Here is a 17,073-nt window from a genome sequence, read left to right as displayed (position 1 = left end):
GCTTCTGAACTAAAAACTGATTGGAGTAAAAATCCTGTCCTCGTTGTGCAGGAGGAACTGGAACTACTCCTGACTGAGGCTATTTCTGGACTGCCTCTAACGAAGCCCTGGCCTTCGTTTCTACCTGAAACGGGCTGGTACAAAATAAGACCTTCGAGGAGGGTGCTTCTTGAAGGCAAACGCATAACCTAGAGATACTGCTTCCTGCATCCAGACATCTGTTGTAGACTGCTGCCAGATCTGTGCAAACTGAAGATGTCGGCCCCCACCCTGGGGTCCCCCAGTTGGAGGCCCGCACCATCAGGCTGATGGCTTATTATCTGTTTTCCCAACTGGTCCTCTGGTAGCCCAATGCTTTTTAGTCTTACCAGACTTGTTGTATTGGGGCTGCTTGCCATCACTTTTTCCTTTAGCTTTTTCTTGAGACCGAAAGGGCAGAAAAGCCTGAAATTTAGGTTTAAAATTGTATGTGGAAGGAAACTTGACCTTCTTGGAGTCTGCTTCTGACTTCAGAATATCTGTCAATTCTTTACCAAAAAGAATATCTCCAAAAAAGGGCAAAGATTCCAAACCCTTCTTAGATTCTGAATCGGCTTTCCATATACGTAGCCAAACTGCTCTGCGAGCAGCTATTGTTGAAGCTGATGCCCTGGAGGCAATAGTACCCATATCCAATGCTGCTTCTTCCAAGAACATTGCAGCATGTTTTATACTGTATGTGCTATATGGGATTTTTGTTCTCTAGAAGCTATTGAAAAATCCCCCTCCAATGCATCAGCTCAGGCAGCCACTTCCTTTGCCATCCAAGCTGAAGCCATGGCTGGCCTTATGACCGCCCCAGACAGGGAAAATGTTTTTTTAGAAAACCATCCACTCTATTATCCGTGACATCATTTAATGGTAATGTAGATTTTCGCACTAATCGAATTACATGCATATCTACTTTAGGAGCCACCTCTCTTTTAAACAATCCCCAGCTGGAAGAGGATAATTGGAATTCCATTTCTTAGGAATTCTAAACTTCTTATTGGGCGTAGCCAAAGCCTCTTCCATGATTTCCGTCAGCTGATCTGACCCTGGAAACTCAGTCTTAACTGTTTTGGTACGTTTAACACAGGTGCCTTGGTTTTTAACACTGGCTTTGCTGAATCCTCTAAGGACAGAATGGCTTTCATAGCTTTAATTAACTCCGCTATATCCACTGAGCTGAGACCTTCCTCCTCCTCCTCGTATGCCGAAGTAGAATTAATTGAGCTTTCATCTTCCGATGAATCCTCATCTGAATCATGTGTAGCCTGTGAAGGTGAAGATTTACTTACCACCGGCTTATCAGCTTGTTTCTTTTGAGAGGCTGCTGCTGGAAGTGATACACCATAGGTGGGGAGCTGCATGTAAGGGTTAATAGTGTAACCTATCCGTGGTACAGGAGTTGGAGGAATTATCCGTTCAGCTATACTGGATAAAGTCTGTGCAAACATAGCCCAAGGTGGATCCATCTGCACCTGAATCTGCCTTGTATTTTTCAATAACCCCTGGTGAAAGCTAAAACAATTTGCACACAAACCATCCTGAATCAGATCCTGAGAGGATAACACAGCTTTGCAAGATGAACTTTCTCACCTTTGCCGCTCTTAGACATGATAAATTATCAACACTTCCACAGTGTACTGCACAATTTATGACTGTAATCACTTTAAGCTTCTTAAAGTGACATGCAATCCGACCCTACCCATGCACCAGCATTGAGGATCGGAATAAACAAAACTGACAGAAATATAGTAAATTCAGCAATCACACTTAGCAGTCAGTCACATGTTATACATTAGTATAATAAGCAATATGAGCACATCATCAACTACAACTACATTTTAAGTATGTAAGAGAACATATTACTGCATCATGTTTAAACAGATCTAACGTATTCAGACACATTGCGAATGAAACAACAGTAAATGTATACAGACTCGTATGCAATAGGCACTTACTAACTATTCGTACTCAAAAGGGTAGAGACTTAGTGCTGTATTACCCGTACTCAGTAGAGTGGGATACAGGGAGATTTCACCTCGCTTCCAGGACCGATCAATACGTTAGCAAAACGCTGAGTGGATCCAGACGCTACTAGTGTACACTGCCGCTCCATGAACCTATAGTGTACACAGACGCACCAGTCACACAGCCGTCTGTGCTGCGACTGGGTCCCCTTCGTGTACAGCGTCTGAGACGGAAGCGGGAAACAGTTCATGGTGGGAGACTTGAAGGAAACTGGTCTTAAACTGGGGGGAGGAGCGACCAGGAGAGCGTCTGACTCCCCACTGCTGACATTAACCCCAGGGATCGCGGCCTCATACTGTTCCTGGAGCCTCTGATCCCTAAGCCTCCTCCCAAAACAGTGCGGCTGTGTCCGTATTCTCCTACTAAGCGGAACCGATGCCTTACCTTCTCCCCGTGCTCCGGCCACAGCCTGGTAACGACTGCTGGACCTTCTAGTATATCCGACACAGACGCCCGCCGAAACAGCACTGTACTCGTCGATGAGCGTTGTCGCGACCCGGCTGAGAGTTGTTGGAGCGACTCTTTCTAAGGTACGTATAAGACGTTGTTTAGAAAGATCACTCAAGAAAAAATAGTAAGTATAAAAATAAAAAAAGAGAACTTAGGGCTTCTAAAAACCAGCAGCCCTCTGACCAAGGTCCGGCTCCTGCCGCACCAAACAAAAAACTGATTTGCCTGTGCCAGGAGGCGGGGATATATGGACGGGCCCCTTGCATGCTGGGAGGCCGAAAAAGCTTTGACCGATTGGTGCAAATCTGCTGTCTCTTCATCATATGCCATTGTTATCCTGTGGATAACCCGTGGACTCTGCCGGAAAAATGTCGGCTTGGCATTGTCATTAAATACTGGCTTGTCGGATCCTTTCCGTCAGAAAAGGATCCAACAGCCATTGAATACACCCCTAAGATGTAAAAGGCAGTTTATGTTTATAAAGAAAAGTGGTTTCATTTATTTACCAAAGTGAATTTTATGTTGTATGTTTAGAACAAATTTCTTGCAAATAGACTAAACCCTTACTACTCTCTTTGATACACCCTGTCCAGGTTAGCTTTGTCCCATTTAGGAAGAAACTTGGTAATACAAGAGGCACTACTGATGGCATTCACCACATTAATGTGCATAAGCTTCCTTCAGTCGTTCCTGCCCTAGACGTTGAAAAGACTTTTATGTGGTCTACTTGGCCATTCATGATCCAGACTCTCCATACTTTTGGGTTTCTAGTTAAATTTGGGCAGACAACCCTTCTAAGGTAGTCTCTGCGAGTATGGGTCTTAGGGTCGACATGCATTAGGTTGACAGTCATGAGGCCGACCACTATTGGTCAACAGTGACTAGGTCGACACCTGAAAAAGGTCGACACGGTCATTGGGTCGACATGAACAAGGTGGACATGGAAAAAGGTCGACATGAGTTTTTTCAACTTTTTTTTTTCTTATCGTAAAGTGACAGGGAACCCCAATTAGTGCACCGTGTCCCCTTGCATGGCTCGTGCTTCGGGCAGGTTACTATTCCCGATCGTAGTCCACGTGGATCGTAAAGTATGAAAAAGTTCAAAAAATGGAAATATATATATAAAAAACGCATGTCGACCAATAGTGGTCGACCTAATGACCTTATCTCGTCTCTACCTGTTGTCTGCTCTCGGATGCCTTCCATGTCACCCACAGCATCAGGCTGGCTCCTTTACCCCTAATATTTGTTATCATCATTGTACCATTCAGCTGTAGGATCAGATATAGCTGCTAAACCAGATATTTCTGGTATTACTGTAGGTAACTCCCAATATAAACCTTCCCTGTTTGCTGGTGATGTCCCCTTCAACTGTGAAAAATTGAAGCTCCTGTGACTATTTATAATGGTTGTAGTAATAATAATCCCTCTTGGGTTAAATTAAGAAAAACATTATACACAAATTTGTGTCTTCCATTGATGTGGAAATTGTGTTGTTTTTTTTCATGCATATTAAATGTACCTGATAATTTTTTTTGATGTCTCCGGCTCCTCTGAATCTTTTGGATGTGTGGTTCTTGATCCCATGAGTGCTGCTATTTTTTTTTTTTTGTCTATGATGTCCCTTTTGCCCTGACTAAACTTTTCACCTCTCTACCAAATCTTTTTCGGGACTTTTCCCAGTTTGGAGAGTTATCTGGCTATAAGATCAACCTCCACAAGTCTGAGAGCCTTCCTTTCTACATAACAGAGTGTCTACGAAAACTATTCCGTTTGGACTTTGGCTTTACTATCAGAAAGTACTCCTTGCAATGTCTAGGGGTTCATATAACTACAATTATACATTATAAGGCAACGTTATTGCTCTCCATTTTTTAAAGCAATAGACCAGGATTTTTGGGTAAGTACTTTATATTTTGCCTGGGCCACATAAACGCGCTAAAGAGGAATGTCATTCCTAAATTGCTTGAACTTGCTTGGGAACTGGACATACGCTTCCCTCTTAGTGATGACATGTGGGCTACCACATACTCCAATGTATCTTAATGGTCGATCAGCGTGGCCATCAAATAGAATTCTTATAAAGTGGCACCAGGTGGTACTTATTCCATGAATGCCTTCATCAAATTAATCCTAATGCCTCTGACCTGTGTTAACCTGGGTACTCACTAGACGATATCGTGGACGATGTGCCCGATTCTGACACATTGTTCACAATATTATCTAATGTGCATGCACTATGTTGATGCTGGCATCAGCAAGTGTGTATACATATTTGCCAATGCCAGGTCCCGTGCTGGGTACACATCGTTTAATGTGTACCCAGATTTAGTGACACTGCACATACAAGGTACGTTCTTCCAAGTTTGGTGGCAGTGCCAGAAAATTCCAGTCACTTATTACTTCTGTAACAGTCCTTAATGGCCCTCAATCACCTGTTAATCTGTTGCTGTGTGCCCCAGTCTGTAATATAGCTTCACAGGCCAATAGGTTGGTTTTACATATTTCTTGTGTTGCTAATTAACATTGCTTTGCCATGTGTTTTGTTTGTAAAACTTTGAGGACATCTAGTGGTGGTTTTAGTTTTTGCTAGGTAAGGTGGCAGTAGGAAATACACAGCTGAATTCTGCAGTTACATCATACCTCTCAACTTTGGAGCGTGCAGAATGATGATAAACAAGTGCATGCTTTGAGCTTTTGAAGCACTAGGCTGCACCTTAAGCTGGGTACACCCTGGGACGACGGGAATTTGTTCCGACATTAGAACGAATGCCTGTCATCCCAGATTGCCCGTACACCCTGCAGCGGTGTTAATGAAGGTCGGAGCTATCATGCTCCTTCCTTCATTAGCATAAGCAAGGACGCTAGCGATATCGCTAGGTTTGATGTGCAGCACATCAAACCTTGCGACTGTCGAAAGCGTTCTTGGGACCGTGCAATCCTGCTTACACACTGAGTGATGTAAGTGATATGTTCCGAAATTGCATCTTGGAATGACATCACTCCAGTGTGTACCCAGCTATACTCGTATATCATCCCACCTCACACAAATTTGTGCCCAGTACCTGATATGTAGAGCAAATGTGATCAAAGATACCTCCCAATCTCCTGACTGTGGGACAAGGCTGTCCCAATCGTGAAGGTGGAACAGACCCCTTAGATTGCCTACATTGGGAGAGTTGGAAGCTATTGTATGGGTACTGTGCAAGATGTTCTGTATCTTGATGACTATTGCTTTGTCTTTCTTATCTTTGGCTCCCACCCTCCCTCCTCATATGGCAATGAACTTACAGCTAACCATTAAATGTATAGCTGTATTAACTATATGGAGCACACATTTTCTGTTACATGGACAGATCTCTAAAGGACTGTAAAGAAAATCTGTGGTTGCTTCAGTAATAGGTCTCTAAATATTTGTGTAAATAGCTTAAGAATATAATGAAGATGCATACAACTTTGTGAAGGTCAATTGTGAATTACCTCTATCCAGATGGTCAGTATTACTCGAGTCATACATACATTAGAATATATAGAAAATGACCACCACGTAAACTTAAAACCCAGACTTCTTCTGGAAATAGGAATCTAATCCATATTGGTTGCACAGGTAGATGCCGAATGAAACCAAGTGGCGCAACAGTTTGCAAAATACAAAGTAAAGGGGAGGTGCAAACATGAATATTTTGGTATTTACAAAACTCCTTTATCTTGCATTGGATAACATTGTATGTTGTTGAGAAAATGACATTGGATGGTGTCACATAGTATTATTGAAGTTTATGTCCAGCTGGACTGAGCAACCTCTGTACTCCACTTTGTAAGCGATTCATTTCTTTAAAACACTAAATGTGTTTTTCAGTTTCTGCTCTAACACTAACCGTTGCTGAGTATAGAGGCATCTTAGAAATAAGTGGGATTAATTATACTTCTTTTCTATTTTGTTTTTCTCCAGAATTTGTGAAGCTGCAAAAATACACAGTTTGCTGGAGCAAGAGCTGGCCCATGCGGTGAACGCCTGCTCTCATGCACTAAATAAAGCCAATCCCAGGTTTCCAGAGGTAGGTCAGCAACCGCAAACATTAATGTAAAAGTGCCACTTTTTTGCATGTCTGCTTGAAATTCTGTCCAATATCTGGGCAGGTTAAGTGTTTCCAAATATTATTGAGAGAGTGATGCTCCGGTGTACTGCAGGCGCGCGGTTACTGTCAGACTTCTTCTCTGACATCATGAAACGTTAGAGAAGGCACAAAGTGGTGTTTTATGTAGTGCGACCCCTGCCCTTATGTTCGGTCACATTATTATTATGTCATGCTAGCGTGCTTGGGTATGTTTTTTTATTTGTATATGCTTTTTGTTTACATTTGTGGCTTTGTGACCTGTTTGTGAGGGAAAATAGTGTTAGTCCACTAGTGTTTATTAAGATGTGTAAATTGGATTATGACCTACTGTAACTGGAACATACTGTACATGACATTAATGTAAAACAAATGAGACTATTCACTCTACTTACAGTACATACACATACTGAATAGCTTGGTCATTTATTACAAATTCTTTTAAAAAAAGAAACAAATTCCAGTAAATGCAATCAATTTCTGCATGCAATGTTTAATAACCACTTAACTGATGATTTTTGCAGCAGGAGGAAGTTTGTTCTACACTTGTTCAGTATGGATTTCTTTCATTTATAATAGGGGAGGCAGCGGGCGGACCGGTCATATGTAATGTGACCCGGCCGGGTAATGTGTTCCTGGCTGCGGTCACATCACATACATTAGTGCCAGGCAAGTGGTTAAGAGAGAGAGATTTATGTTTAAATATGTACTTTTCAATTATACAGATGCGTCCTCATCCATCTAGCCTCAGTACACCACAATGTCTTGTGCGAGTGAGCCGCCAGGTCCCTTGCAACTCTGCTTGCGCCAGGGGTCCTTTTTTGCCGAAAATACATATTATTCGCATCACATATGCAACACTTATACATCTGTGTGCCTGGTCTGTATATGGAGCAGAACTGAACTTGTATTCGTGTACAAACTCAGAGATTCAATTGCACACAGATATACAAGAGTCGTATATCCTATTAATCAGCACAGTCTCCTAGTGCTTCCTAGCCACATCATGTTGCAATGAAGACACATTTTCAGAAAAAAAGACACTAGGAGAGTCTCATGCCACCTGGAGCGCCAAGAGAGGCTGTTTGGGGTGACTGCAGCAATGATGTATGAGGACGGGTGGCACTCGATATCCCAGCTGTCGGGATCCCAGCGCTCAGCATACCGGCGCCGGGATACAGACACTCTTGTGGTGTCCACGACAACCCTGGATGGAAAATAAATAGCGTGGCGTGCATAGCAAACCTGCAAGGGGCTATTTTGCGCTCGTATTCCAGCGGTCAGGATCCCGGTGGCGGTATACCGACAGCCGGTCAGACTTAGTAGACCCATGAGGACATATCTGTACCTGCAGTGGTTAGGTAATGTTTTATATAAATGATAGAATTAAGGTTAAGAACAATATTCTATTGTGTTACATATGTTAACATTGTGGCAGATTCAATTAGCTGTGAGCTTCCAATGGAATCGGGGCAAGAGAACCTTGCTTGTTTTTGCTCTTATCTCTTAGAGATGCGAATAGAAAATGAAGAGAGGTTTTTGTACTGTAATAACCAGAAATATGTGCTTCCTGCCAACCTTGAGGCTAATTGATTCTGCTCCTTTATTTGACTTAATCATGAATTACTGTAGAATAAACATTGAATGCTCATTGTTTCATTGGTTTCCCACCAGTGAGATTGAGTTTTGACCAGTAATGATGACCCCACACATGATACAGTACTTAAACAAACACTTGCTTTGTGGGAGAACTTTAGTGGGAAAAATAATAATACTGGACATTACACACAAGTAAATGTGTTCTTTAAAGTTTACTTTTTGAAAAATAATTGTCCATCATATATATTGTGAACAAATGTGAAATGTGTAATACTGTCTCTTGCCTAGAACCTCACTAGGAACACTGCCATAGAGGTAGCAGTGAATGTTAAGGCACTGCACAACGAAACAGAGTCTCTCTTGGTTGGGAGAGTCCCACTGGTAAGAGCCTCAAATTCTTGGCACATGTTTACTTTATTTTTTTTATTTTACTATTTTTGTTAAATGTATAAAGTACGGGTATTATTTGTTGATATATTTAGCTGCTTGGATATTTTTATTTTTTTTAAGAAAAACTAGACACACACACCCTGCTCCCCATTTTATAATCCTCACTATTCCTGATAAAACATCCAAAACCACATTTTGTTACACAGCAGTATATAATTATTCCCTCAAATACCACAAAATATAAGCCTTATGGACATATTACAGACTCCCAAATATTTTTAAAACCTATTTATGGCCATGCACTCTGTATGCTATACAGCTCCTGTGCCTCTTATATACATTACAACACCTTCATCCTGTCCTTAGAATGCAGTAACGCATGTATGGCCATTATACAGGTGTTTCACTCGTTGGAGGCCTGGAGCCACCGCCCACCACAGACGCAATATACTGGTTAAGCAAACATAATTGTGTGAGTACACACCTTGAGGGATGTCCAACTTATGGCATCGCAACAAATGCTTGAAGTGGCCACCTCCTTCCCCAGGCACATGGCAACCCTGCGCTCTACATGTGCTGTCTGTGTGGTGGGCGGCGGCTCTGGGCCTCCTATGAGTTAAACGTGCTCTATATCTGTTTCCCATACCCCATTATACAGTAGAGACCCCTTACCCTGATATACAGCAAAACACACCCACACTGCACCCACTGTAATGTAGCATACTGTTTTGTTTCCAGGATAAATCCGTGCTTCACAGTATGTACACAGTGTAAATCCTTGGCCTTCAGTGATAGTCGCCCTCTTGTTCTGCTTCTTGTACAGACAAGTCTGGAGCTGTTAGTAACATGAGTATTTCATATGAACCTTTATAAACCACAACGTAACTAATCCTCACAGGACATGGTGAAGCCCACAGCAGTAGGAGAAATCTAAACTAAAATGAGACTTTGTACCACTACACAGTGTACCAAAATAGGATGGGATAGGGATCCAAATTTTTTGATGCATGTGACACCTACAGATGGGTCCTCCGTTATCTTGACTGTTTCTGTGCCTAGACGGAGGTTTAGTCACGCCTAGGCAATAGCTTAGGTTGCTGAGTTTAATCACGGACAGGCGCGTTGAGGCGCGACTAGATACTCAGCATGCAATACACATCTCCACCACTGGGTGGCTAATGCTCCACTTATCCAGTACTTTAGTTTGAATAGCGGCGGATTGATCTACAGTACAAGCTCTGGCAATTGGTCAGCGACGACTGTAATGTTAATATACAGTCCTATACTGCATAGTGTACACACAGATGGTGACAAATAGTCAGACGGACAGAGTAAAAAAAATAAAAAAATAGTTTATTCAGACACAAACGAACGTGTTAAAACACTTATGTATGCAGACGAAACTAATGTGTGAACACTTGTGTATGCAGACGCAACTAATGTGTAAAAGGAATAATGTTGCTCATTGACTTTACAATATGTACAGTGCACTAAATGAGCGTCCGAGTCCCCTAATGGCATAAACGAACACCAATGGGAAGGAATCGCTGTTGCATTACCTTTACACATGAACTTGTGTATCTTCCATGCAGCGACGTACAGTAGGCTAGCGGTAAAGGCTCCCACGCTGAGGGTATGTTCTATTAGGGTACTAATTAGCTGTTCGAGCTAATTAGTACTCTAATAGAAAATACTGTACAGAGATACTAAGGACGGTAATTTGGCATCCAGGAACTTAGGGAGGAGCTTTTATCTCTCTCCATTGTCATCTTTCTAAGTATAACGGAGAGAGATAAAAGCTGCTCCCTAAGAACAGCTTGTAACGTACCGCGGCAAGATTAATCTGTCTATGTATAACGGAGAGAGATAAAAGCTCTTCATAAGTTCCTGGATGCCAAATCACTGTCCTTAGTATCTCTGTGCGGTATGTTCTATTAGTATACTAATTAGCACAAACAGCTTTTATCTCTCTCTGCTATACTTAGAAAGATTACAATGGAGAGAGAGAAAAGCTCCTCCCTAAGTTCCTGGATGCCAAATCACCATCCTTAGTATCTCTGTACAGTATGTTCTATTAGTGTACTAATTAGCACGAACAGCTTGTAACGTACAACACAGATTCTCACAACACAGATTCTCTAACGCTGACGATCTACAGTACTGTGTTGCTTGAGCAGTTAGTTGCGTCAGAATACACTAATTTATATTTACTGGTACGTCTATAGGTGCTCATTACCACTGTGTATTTTAGATAACGAATGAGTCGCTCCTGCAGATTTTCCCCGATTTGTGTGAAACCTGTGTGCACCCTTCCTTTGAATGTTTTACAATGGATTACACAGAAAAAAAAAAATTCTAAAGTGAATGTCACGAGAACAAAACAAAAAAAAAAAGATTGGCACTTTGGGAATCGAACCCGGGAATCTCAGCATGGCAGACGGGAACCTTCATTGCTAGCCCACAACACTGCATGGAAGATTCACAAGTTCATGTGTAAAAGTACTGCAAAGAGTGTTTCCTTCCAATTGGTGTTCGTTTATGCCGTTAGGGTACTCGGACGCTCATTTCGTGCACTGTACATACTGTAAAGTCAATGAGCTACATTATTCCTTTCGCACATTAGTTGCGTCTGCATACACAAGTGTTTTAACACGTTCATTTGCATCTGTATAAACTATACACACAGTGATTTGGCATCCAGGAACTTAGGGAGGAGCTTTTATCTCTCCCCATTATACTTAATACTACGGGATTTGGACGCTCACATATCCCTAAAATCAATAGACCATACTGTATCTATAACTTCGTTTGCATATGTATATGCAGTACTATTTGCATCTGTACTGTATATGCTGTTATAGACTGTATGACATACTGTAGCATAATGTAGCGTAATGAGACGCACCAGTAAAGTAGTTCTTACACTGTAGTTCAGTATTGTATTTTAATGGAGGCCACACACATGCACATTGGTGATTTTAAAAAGCGACATCTGGTGGATGATCTTAGGTATTACACTCAAAGGTAACGCCAAACGCTAGTTGCGCCTCCCTTCGACCAGGCACGCTGCATATGCCTGATTGCGACTAACGCCTCTGCCAGCCAAGATAATGGAGGACCCATCTCTATTGCTAAAAATACATCTATTACACAAAACTCATCATAGTCACACACACAATGCCCATTAAATGCACATAAAGCCTACTGTTTTTAGAATAATTTGCAGTAATGATAAGCTTAGAATGGAGGCCGCTATACTAGATGACAAAACAGGCCATCCACAGTTTCCATGTGTGCATTTAATTCTTCCGTCTCCTAATGTCTTCACCCTTTCTTGTGCCATGTCTCACATGCCCACTGGCCCTATACCTAATCTATAATTCCATATTTTTATCCTTCATGTCTGTCCCTTCTATTTCAACTGCCACTTTATATTTAGACCTGTCTCTTATGCCCACGTCCGCTTTGCCTCATCTGTGCTACTTGTATTTTCTTCTCGCTTGTATCCACCACTGCTCTTCTCATTGCTCCCTTGCCTGCGTCACACTAGTCACCCCTACTCCCTACACCTACAGTAATGCTTGTCCCTCTTTTATCAATCATACACTTCTCTATGGGTGCCCCATGTCCCTTTTCTTATCTGTGATATCCTCTCCCCTTTCCATTGACCCACTTTTACCCTTGCCTGCATCACACTAGTCACCCCTACTCCCTACACCTACAGTAATGCTTGTCCCTCTTTTATCAATCATACACTTCTCTATGGTTGCCCCATGTCCCTTTTCTTATCTGTGATATCCTCTCCCCTTTCCATTTACCCACTTTTTGGCCACCCCGTCACATCTCATGTTTCTCCTTACATGACCTTAAGTGATTTATATACAACGTTTTGCCAGAAACCCCCAAAAATATCTTTAATTTGAGGTACAATCATATTTTCTCTAACGTCCTAGTGGATGCTGGGGACTCCGTCAGGACCATGGGGATTAGCGGCTCCGCAGGAGACAGGGCACAAAAATAAAGCTTTAGGATCAGGTGGTGTGCACTGGCTCCTCCCCCTATGACCCTCCTCCAAGCCTCAGTTAGGTTTTTGTGCCCGTCCGAGCAGGGTGCAATCTAGGTGGCTCTCCTAAAGAGCTGCTTAGAAAAAGTTTTTTAGGTTTTTTATTTTCAGTGAGTCCTGCTGGCAACAGGCTCACTGCATCGAGGGACTTAGGGGAGAGAAGTGAACTCACCTGCGTGCAGGATGGATTGGCTTCTTAGGCTACTGGACACCATTAGCTCCAGAGGGAGTCGGAACACAGGTCTCACCCTGGGGTTCGTCCCGGAGCCGCGCCGCCGACCCCCCTTGCAGATGCCGAAGATGGAAGAGGTCCAGAAGCAGGCGGCAGAAGACTTTTCAGTCTTCCTGAGGTAGCGCACAGCACTGCAGCTGTGCGCCATTGTTGTCAGCACACTTCACACAGCGGTCACGGAGGGTGCAGGGCGTTGGGGGGGCGCCCTGGGCAGCAATGTATAATACCTTTTTATGGCTAAAAATACATCACATATAGCCCTTGAGGCTATATGGATGTATTTAACCCCTGCCAGATCTCACAGACTCCGGAGAAGAGCCTGCCGAAATAGGGGGCGGGGCTTATTCTCCTCAGCACACAGCGCCATTTTCCTGCTCAGCTCCGCTGTGAGGAAGGCTCCCAGGACTCTCCCCTGCACTGCACTACAGAAACAGGGTAAAACAGAGAGGGGGGGCACTTTTTTTTGGCGATATTACTATATTTAAGCTGCTATAAGGATACAACACTTATATAGGGTTGTTCCCATATATATTATAGCGCTTGGGTGTGTGCTGGCAAACTCTCCCTCTGTCTCCCCAAAGGGCTAGTGGGGTCCTGTCTTCAATAGAGCATTCCCTGTGTGTCTGCTGTGTGTCGGTACGTGTGTGTCGACATGTATGAGGACGATGTTGGTGTGGAGGCAGAGCAATTGCCGGTAATGGTGATGTCACCCCCTAGGGAGTCGACACCGGAATGGATGGCTTTGTTTATGGAATTACGTGATAATGTCAGCACATTACAAAAATCAGTTGACGACATGAGACGGCCGTCAAACCAGTTGGTACCTGCCCAGGCGTCTCAGACACCGTCAGGGGCTGTAAAACGCCCTTTACCTCAGTCGGTCGATACAGACCCAGACACGGACACTGAATCTAGTGTCGACGGTGAAGAAACAAACGTATTTTCCAGTAGGGCCACACGTTATATGATCACGGCAATGAAGGAGACTTTGCATATCTCTGATACTACAAGTACCACAAAAAGGGGTATTATGTGGGGGGTGAAAAAACTACCTGTAGTTTTTCCTGAATCAGGAATTGAATGATGTATGTGATGAAGCGTGGGTTAACCCAGATAGAAAAGGGCTAATTTCTAAAAAGTTATTGGCATTATACCCTTTCCCGCCAGAGGTTAGGGCGCGCTGGGAAACACCCCCTAAGGTGGATAAGGCGCTCACACGCTTATCAAAACAAGTGGCGTTACCGTCTCCTGATACGGCCGCCCTCAAGGATCCAGCTGATAGGAGGCTGGAAACTACTCAAAAAAGTATATACACACATACTGGTGTTATACTGCGACCAGTCATCGCCTCAGCCTGGATGTGCAGTGCTGGAGTGGTCTGGTCGGATTCCCTGACTGAAAATATTGATACCCTGGATAGGGACAGTATTTTACAGACTTTAGAGCAATTAAAGGATGCTTTTCTTTATATGCGAGATGCTCAGAGGGATATTTGCACTCTGGCATCGAGAGTAAGTGCGATGTCCATATCTGCCAGAAGAAGTTTGTGGACACGACAGTGGTCAGGTGATGCGGATTCCAAACGGCATATGGAAGTATTGCCGTATAAAGGGGAGGAATTATTTGGCGTCGGTCTATCGGATTTGGTGGCCACGGCAACTGCCGGGAAATCCACCTTTTTACCTCAGACCCCCTCCCAACAGAAAAAGACACCGTCTTTTCAGCCGCAGTCCTTTCGGTCCTATAAGAACAAACGGGCAAAAGGACAGTCATATCTGCCCCGAGGCAGAGGAAAGGGTAAGAGAGGGCAGCAAGCAGCTCCTTCCCAGGAACAGAAGCCCTCCGCGGGTTCTGCAAAGCCCTCAGCATGACGCTGGGGCTTTACAAGCGGACTCAGGAGCGGTGGGGGGTCGACTCAAGAATTTCAGCGCGCAGTGGGCTTGCTCACAGGTGGACCCCTGGATCCTGCAGGTAGTATCTCAGGGTTACAGGTTGGAATTCGAGAAGTCTCCCCCTCGCCGGTTCCTAAAGTCTGCTTTGCCAACGTCTCCCTCAGACAGGGCGACGGTATTGGAAGCCATTCACAAGCTGTTTTCTCAGCAGGTGATAGTCAAGGTACCCCTCCTACAACAGGGAAAGGGGTATTACTCCACGCTATTTGTGGTACCGAAGCCGGACGGCTCGGTAAGACCTATTCTAAATCTGAAATCTTTTTGAACCTGTACATACAAAAATTCAAGTTCAAGATGGAATCACTCAGAGCAGTGATAGCGAATCTGGAAGAAGGGGACTTTATGGTGTCCCTGGACATAAAAGATGCTTACCTGCATGTCCCAATTTGCCCTTCACATCAAGTGTACCTCAGGTTCGTGGTGCAAAACTGTCATTATCAGTTTCAGACGCTGCCGTTTGGATTGTCCACGGCACCTCGGGTCTTTACCAAGGTAATGGCCGAAATGATGATTCTTCTGCGAAGAAGAGGCGTATTAATTATCCCTTACTTGGACGATCTCCTGATAAGGGCAAGGTCCAGAGAACAGCTGGAGGACGGAGTAGCACTAACCCAAGTAGTGCTGCAACAACACGGGTGGATTCTGAATTTCCCAAAATCTCAGTTGACCCCGACAACACGTCTGCTGTTCCTGGGAATGATTCTGGACAAGGTTCAGAAAAAGGTGTTTCTTCCGGAGGAGAAAGCCAAGGAGTTATCCGAACTTGTCAGGAACCTCCTAAAACCAGGAAAAGTGTCGGTGCATCAATGCACAAGAGTCCTGGGAAAGATGGTGGCTTCTTACGAAGCAATCCCATTCGGCAGATTCCACGCACGAACTTTTCAGTGGGATCTGCTGGACAAATGGTCCGGATCGCATCTGCAGATGCATCAGCGGATAACCTTATCGCCACGGACAAGGGTGTCTCTTCTGTGGTGGTTGCAGAGTGCTCATCTGTTAGAAGGCCGCAGATTCGGCATACAGGACTGGGTCCTGGTGACCACGGATGCCAGTCTGAGAGGCTGGGGAGCGGTCACACAGGGAAGAAACTTCCAGGGAGTATGGTCAAGCCTGGAGATGTCTCTTCACATAAATATACTGGAGCTAAGAGCGATTTACAATGCTCTAAGCCTGGCAAAACCCCTGCTTCAGGGTCAGCCGGTGTTGATCCAGTCGGACAACATCACGGCAGTCGCCCACGTAAACAGACAGGGCGGCACAAGAAGCAGGAGAGCAATGGCAGAAGCTGCAAGGATTCTTCGCTGGGCGGAAGATCATGTGATAGCACTGTCAGCAGTGTTCATTCCGGGAGTGGACAACTGGGAAGCAGACTTCCTCAGCAGACACGATCTACACCCGGGAGAGTGGGGACTTCATCCAGAAGTCTTCCACATGATTGTGAACCGTTGGGAAAAACCAAAGGTGGATATGATGGCGTCTCGCCTCAACAAAAAACTGGACAGGTATTGCGCCAGGTCAAGAGACCCTCAGGCAATAGCTGTGGACGCTCTGGTAACACCGTGGGTGTTCCAGTCAGTGTATGTGTTTCCTCCTCTGCCTCTCATACCCAAAGTACTGAGAATTATACGGCAAAGGGGAGTAAGAACGATACTCGTGGCTCCGGATTGGCCAAGAAGAACTTGGTACCCGGAACTTCAGGAGATGCTCACGGAAAATCCGTGGCCTCTACCTCTAAGACGGGACCTGATTCAGCAGGGACCGTGTCTATTCCAAGACTTACCGCGGCTGCGTTTGACGGCGTGGCGGTTGAACGCCGAATTCTAAGGGAAAAAGGCATTCCGGAAGAGGTCATTCCTACACTGGTTAAAGCCAGGAAGGAGGTGACTGCACAACATTATCACCGCATTTGGAGAAAATATGTTGCGTGGTGCGAGGCCAGGAAGGCCCCCACGGAGGAATTTCAATTGGGTCGTTTCCTACATTTCCTGCAAACAGGATTGTCTATGGGCCTCAAGTTGGGGTCCATTAAGGTTCAAATTTCGGCCCTGTCGATTTTCTTCCAGAAAGAATTGGCTTCAGTTCCTGAAGTCCAGACTTTTGTAAAAGGAGTACTACATATACAGCCCCCGGTTGTGCCCCCAGTGGCTCCGTGGGACCTTAATGTAGTTTTGGATTTTCTAAAATCCCATTGGTTTGAGCCACTCAAATCGGCGGATT

At 44.2% G+C, this 17,073-nt stretch overlaps 1 protein-coding gene across 7 annotated transcripts in view; it reads left to right on the top strand.

Annotated features, from left to right (window-relative positions):
- Positions 1 to 17,073, top strand: part of DGKH (diacylglycerol kinase eta) — a 642,901-nt gene that overhangs the window by 532,806 nt on the left and 93,022 nt on the right. For all 7 annotated transcript variants that reach the window (XM_063952870.1, XM_063952869.1, XM_063952867.1 and 4 more), the window contains 2 exons: positions 6,458 to 6,563; positions 8,508 to 8,600. In XM_063952870.1, the coding sequence (XP_063808940.1) occupies positions 6,458 to 6,563; positions 8,508 to 8,600 (199 nt within the window). The remainder of the gene's footprint in view (positions 1 to 6,457; positions 6,564 to 8,507; positions 8,601 to 17,073) is intronic.

This window comes from Pseudophryne corroboree, chromosome 2 (genome assembly GCF_028390025.1).
Source record: "Pseudophryne corroboree isolate aPseCor3 chromosome 2, aPseCor3.hap2, whole genome shotgun sequence".
Taxonomy (NCBI): domain Eukaryota; kingdom Metazoa; phylum Chordata; class Amphibia; order Anura; family Myobatrachidae; genus Pseudophryne; species Pseudophryne corroboree.
This window is presented reverse-complemented; position numbering and strand designations above follow the sequence as displayed.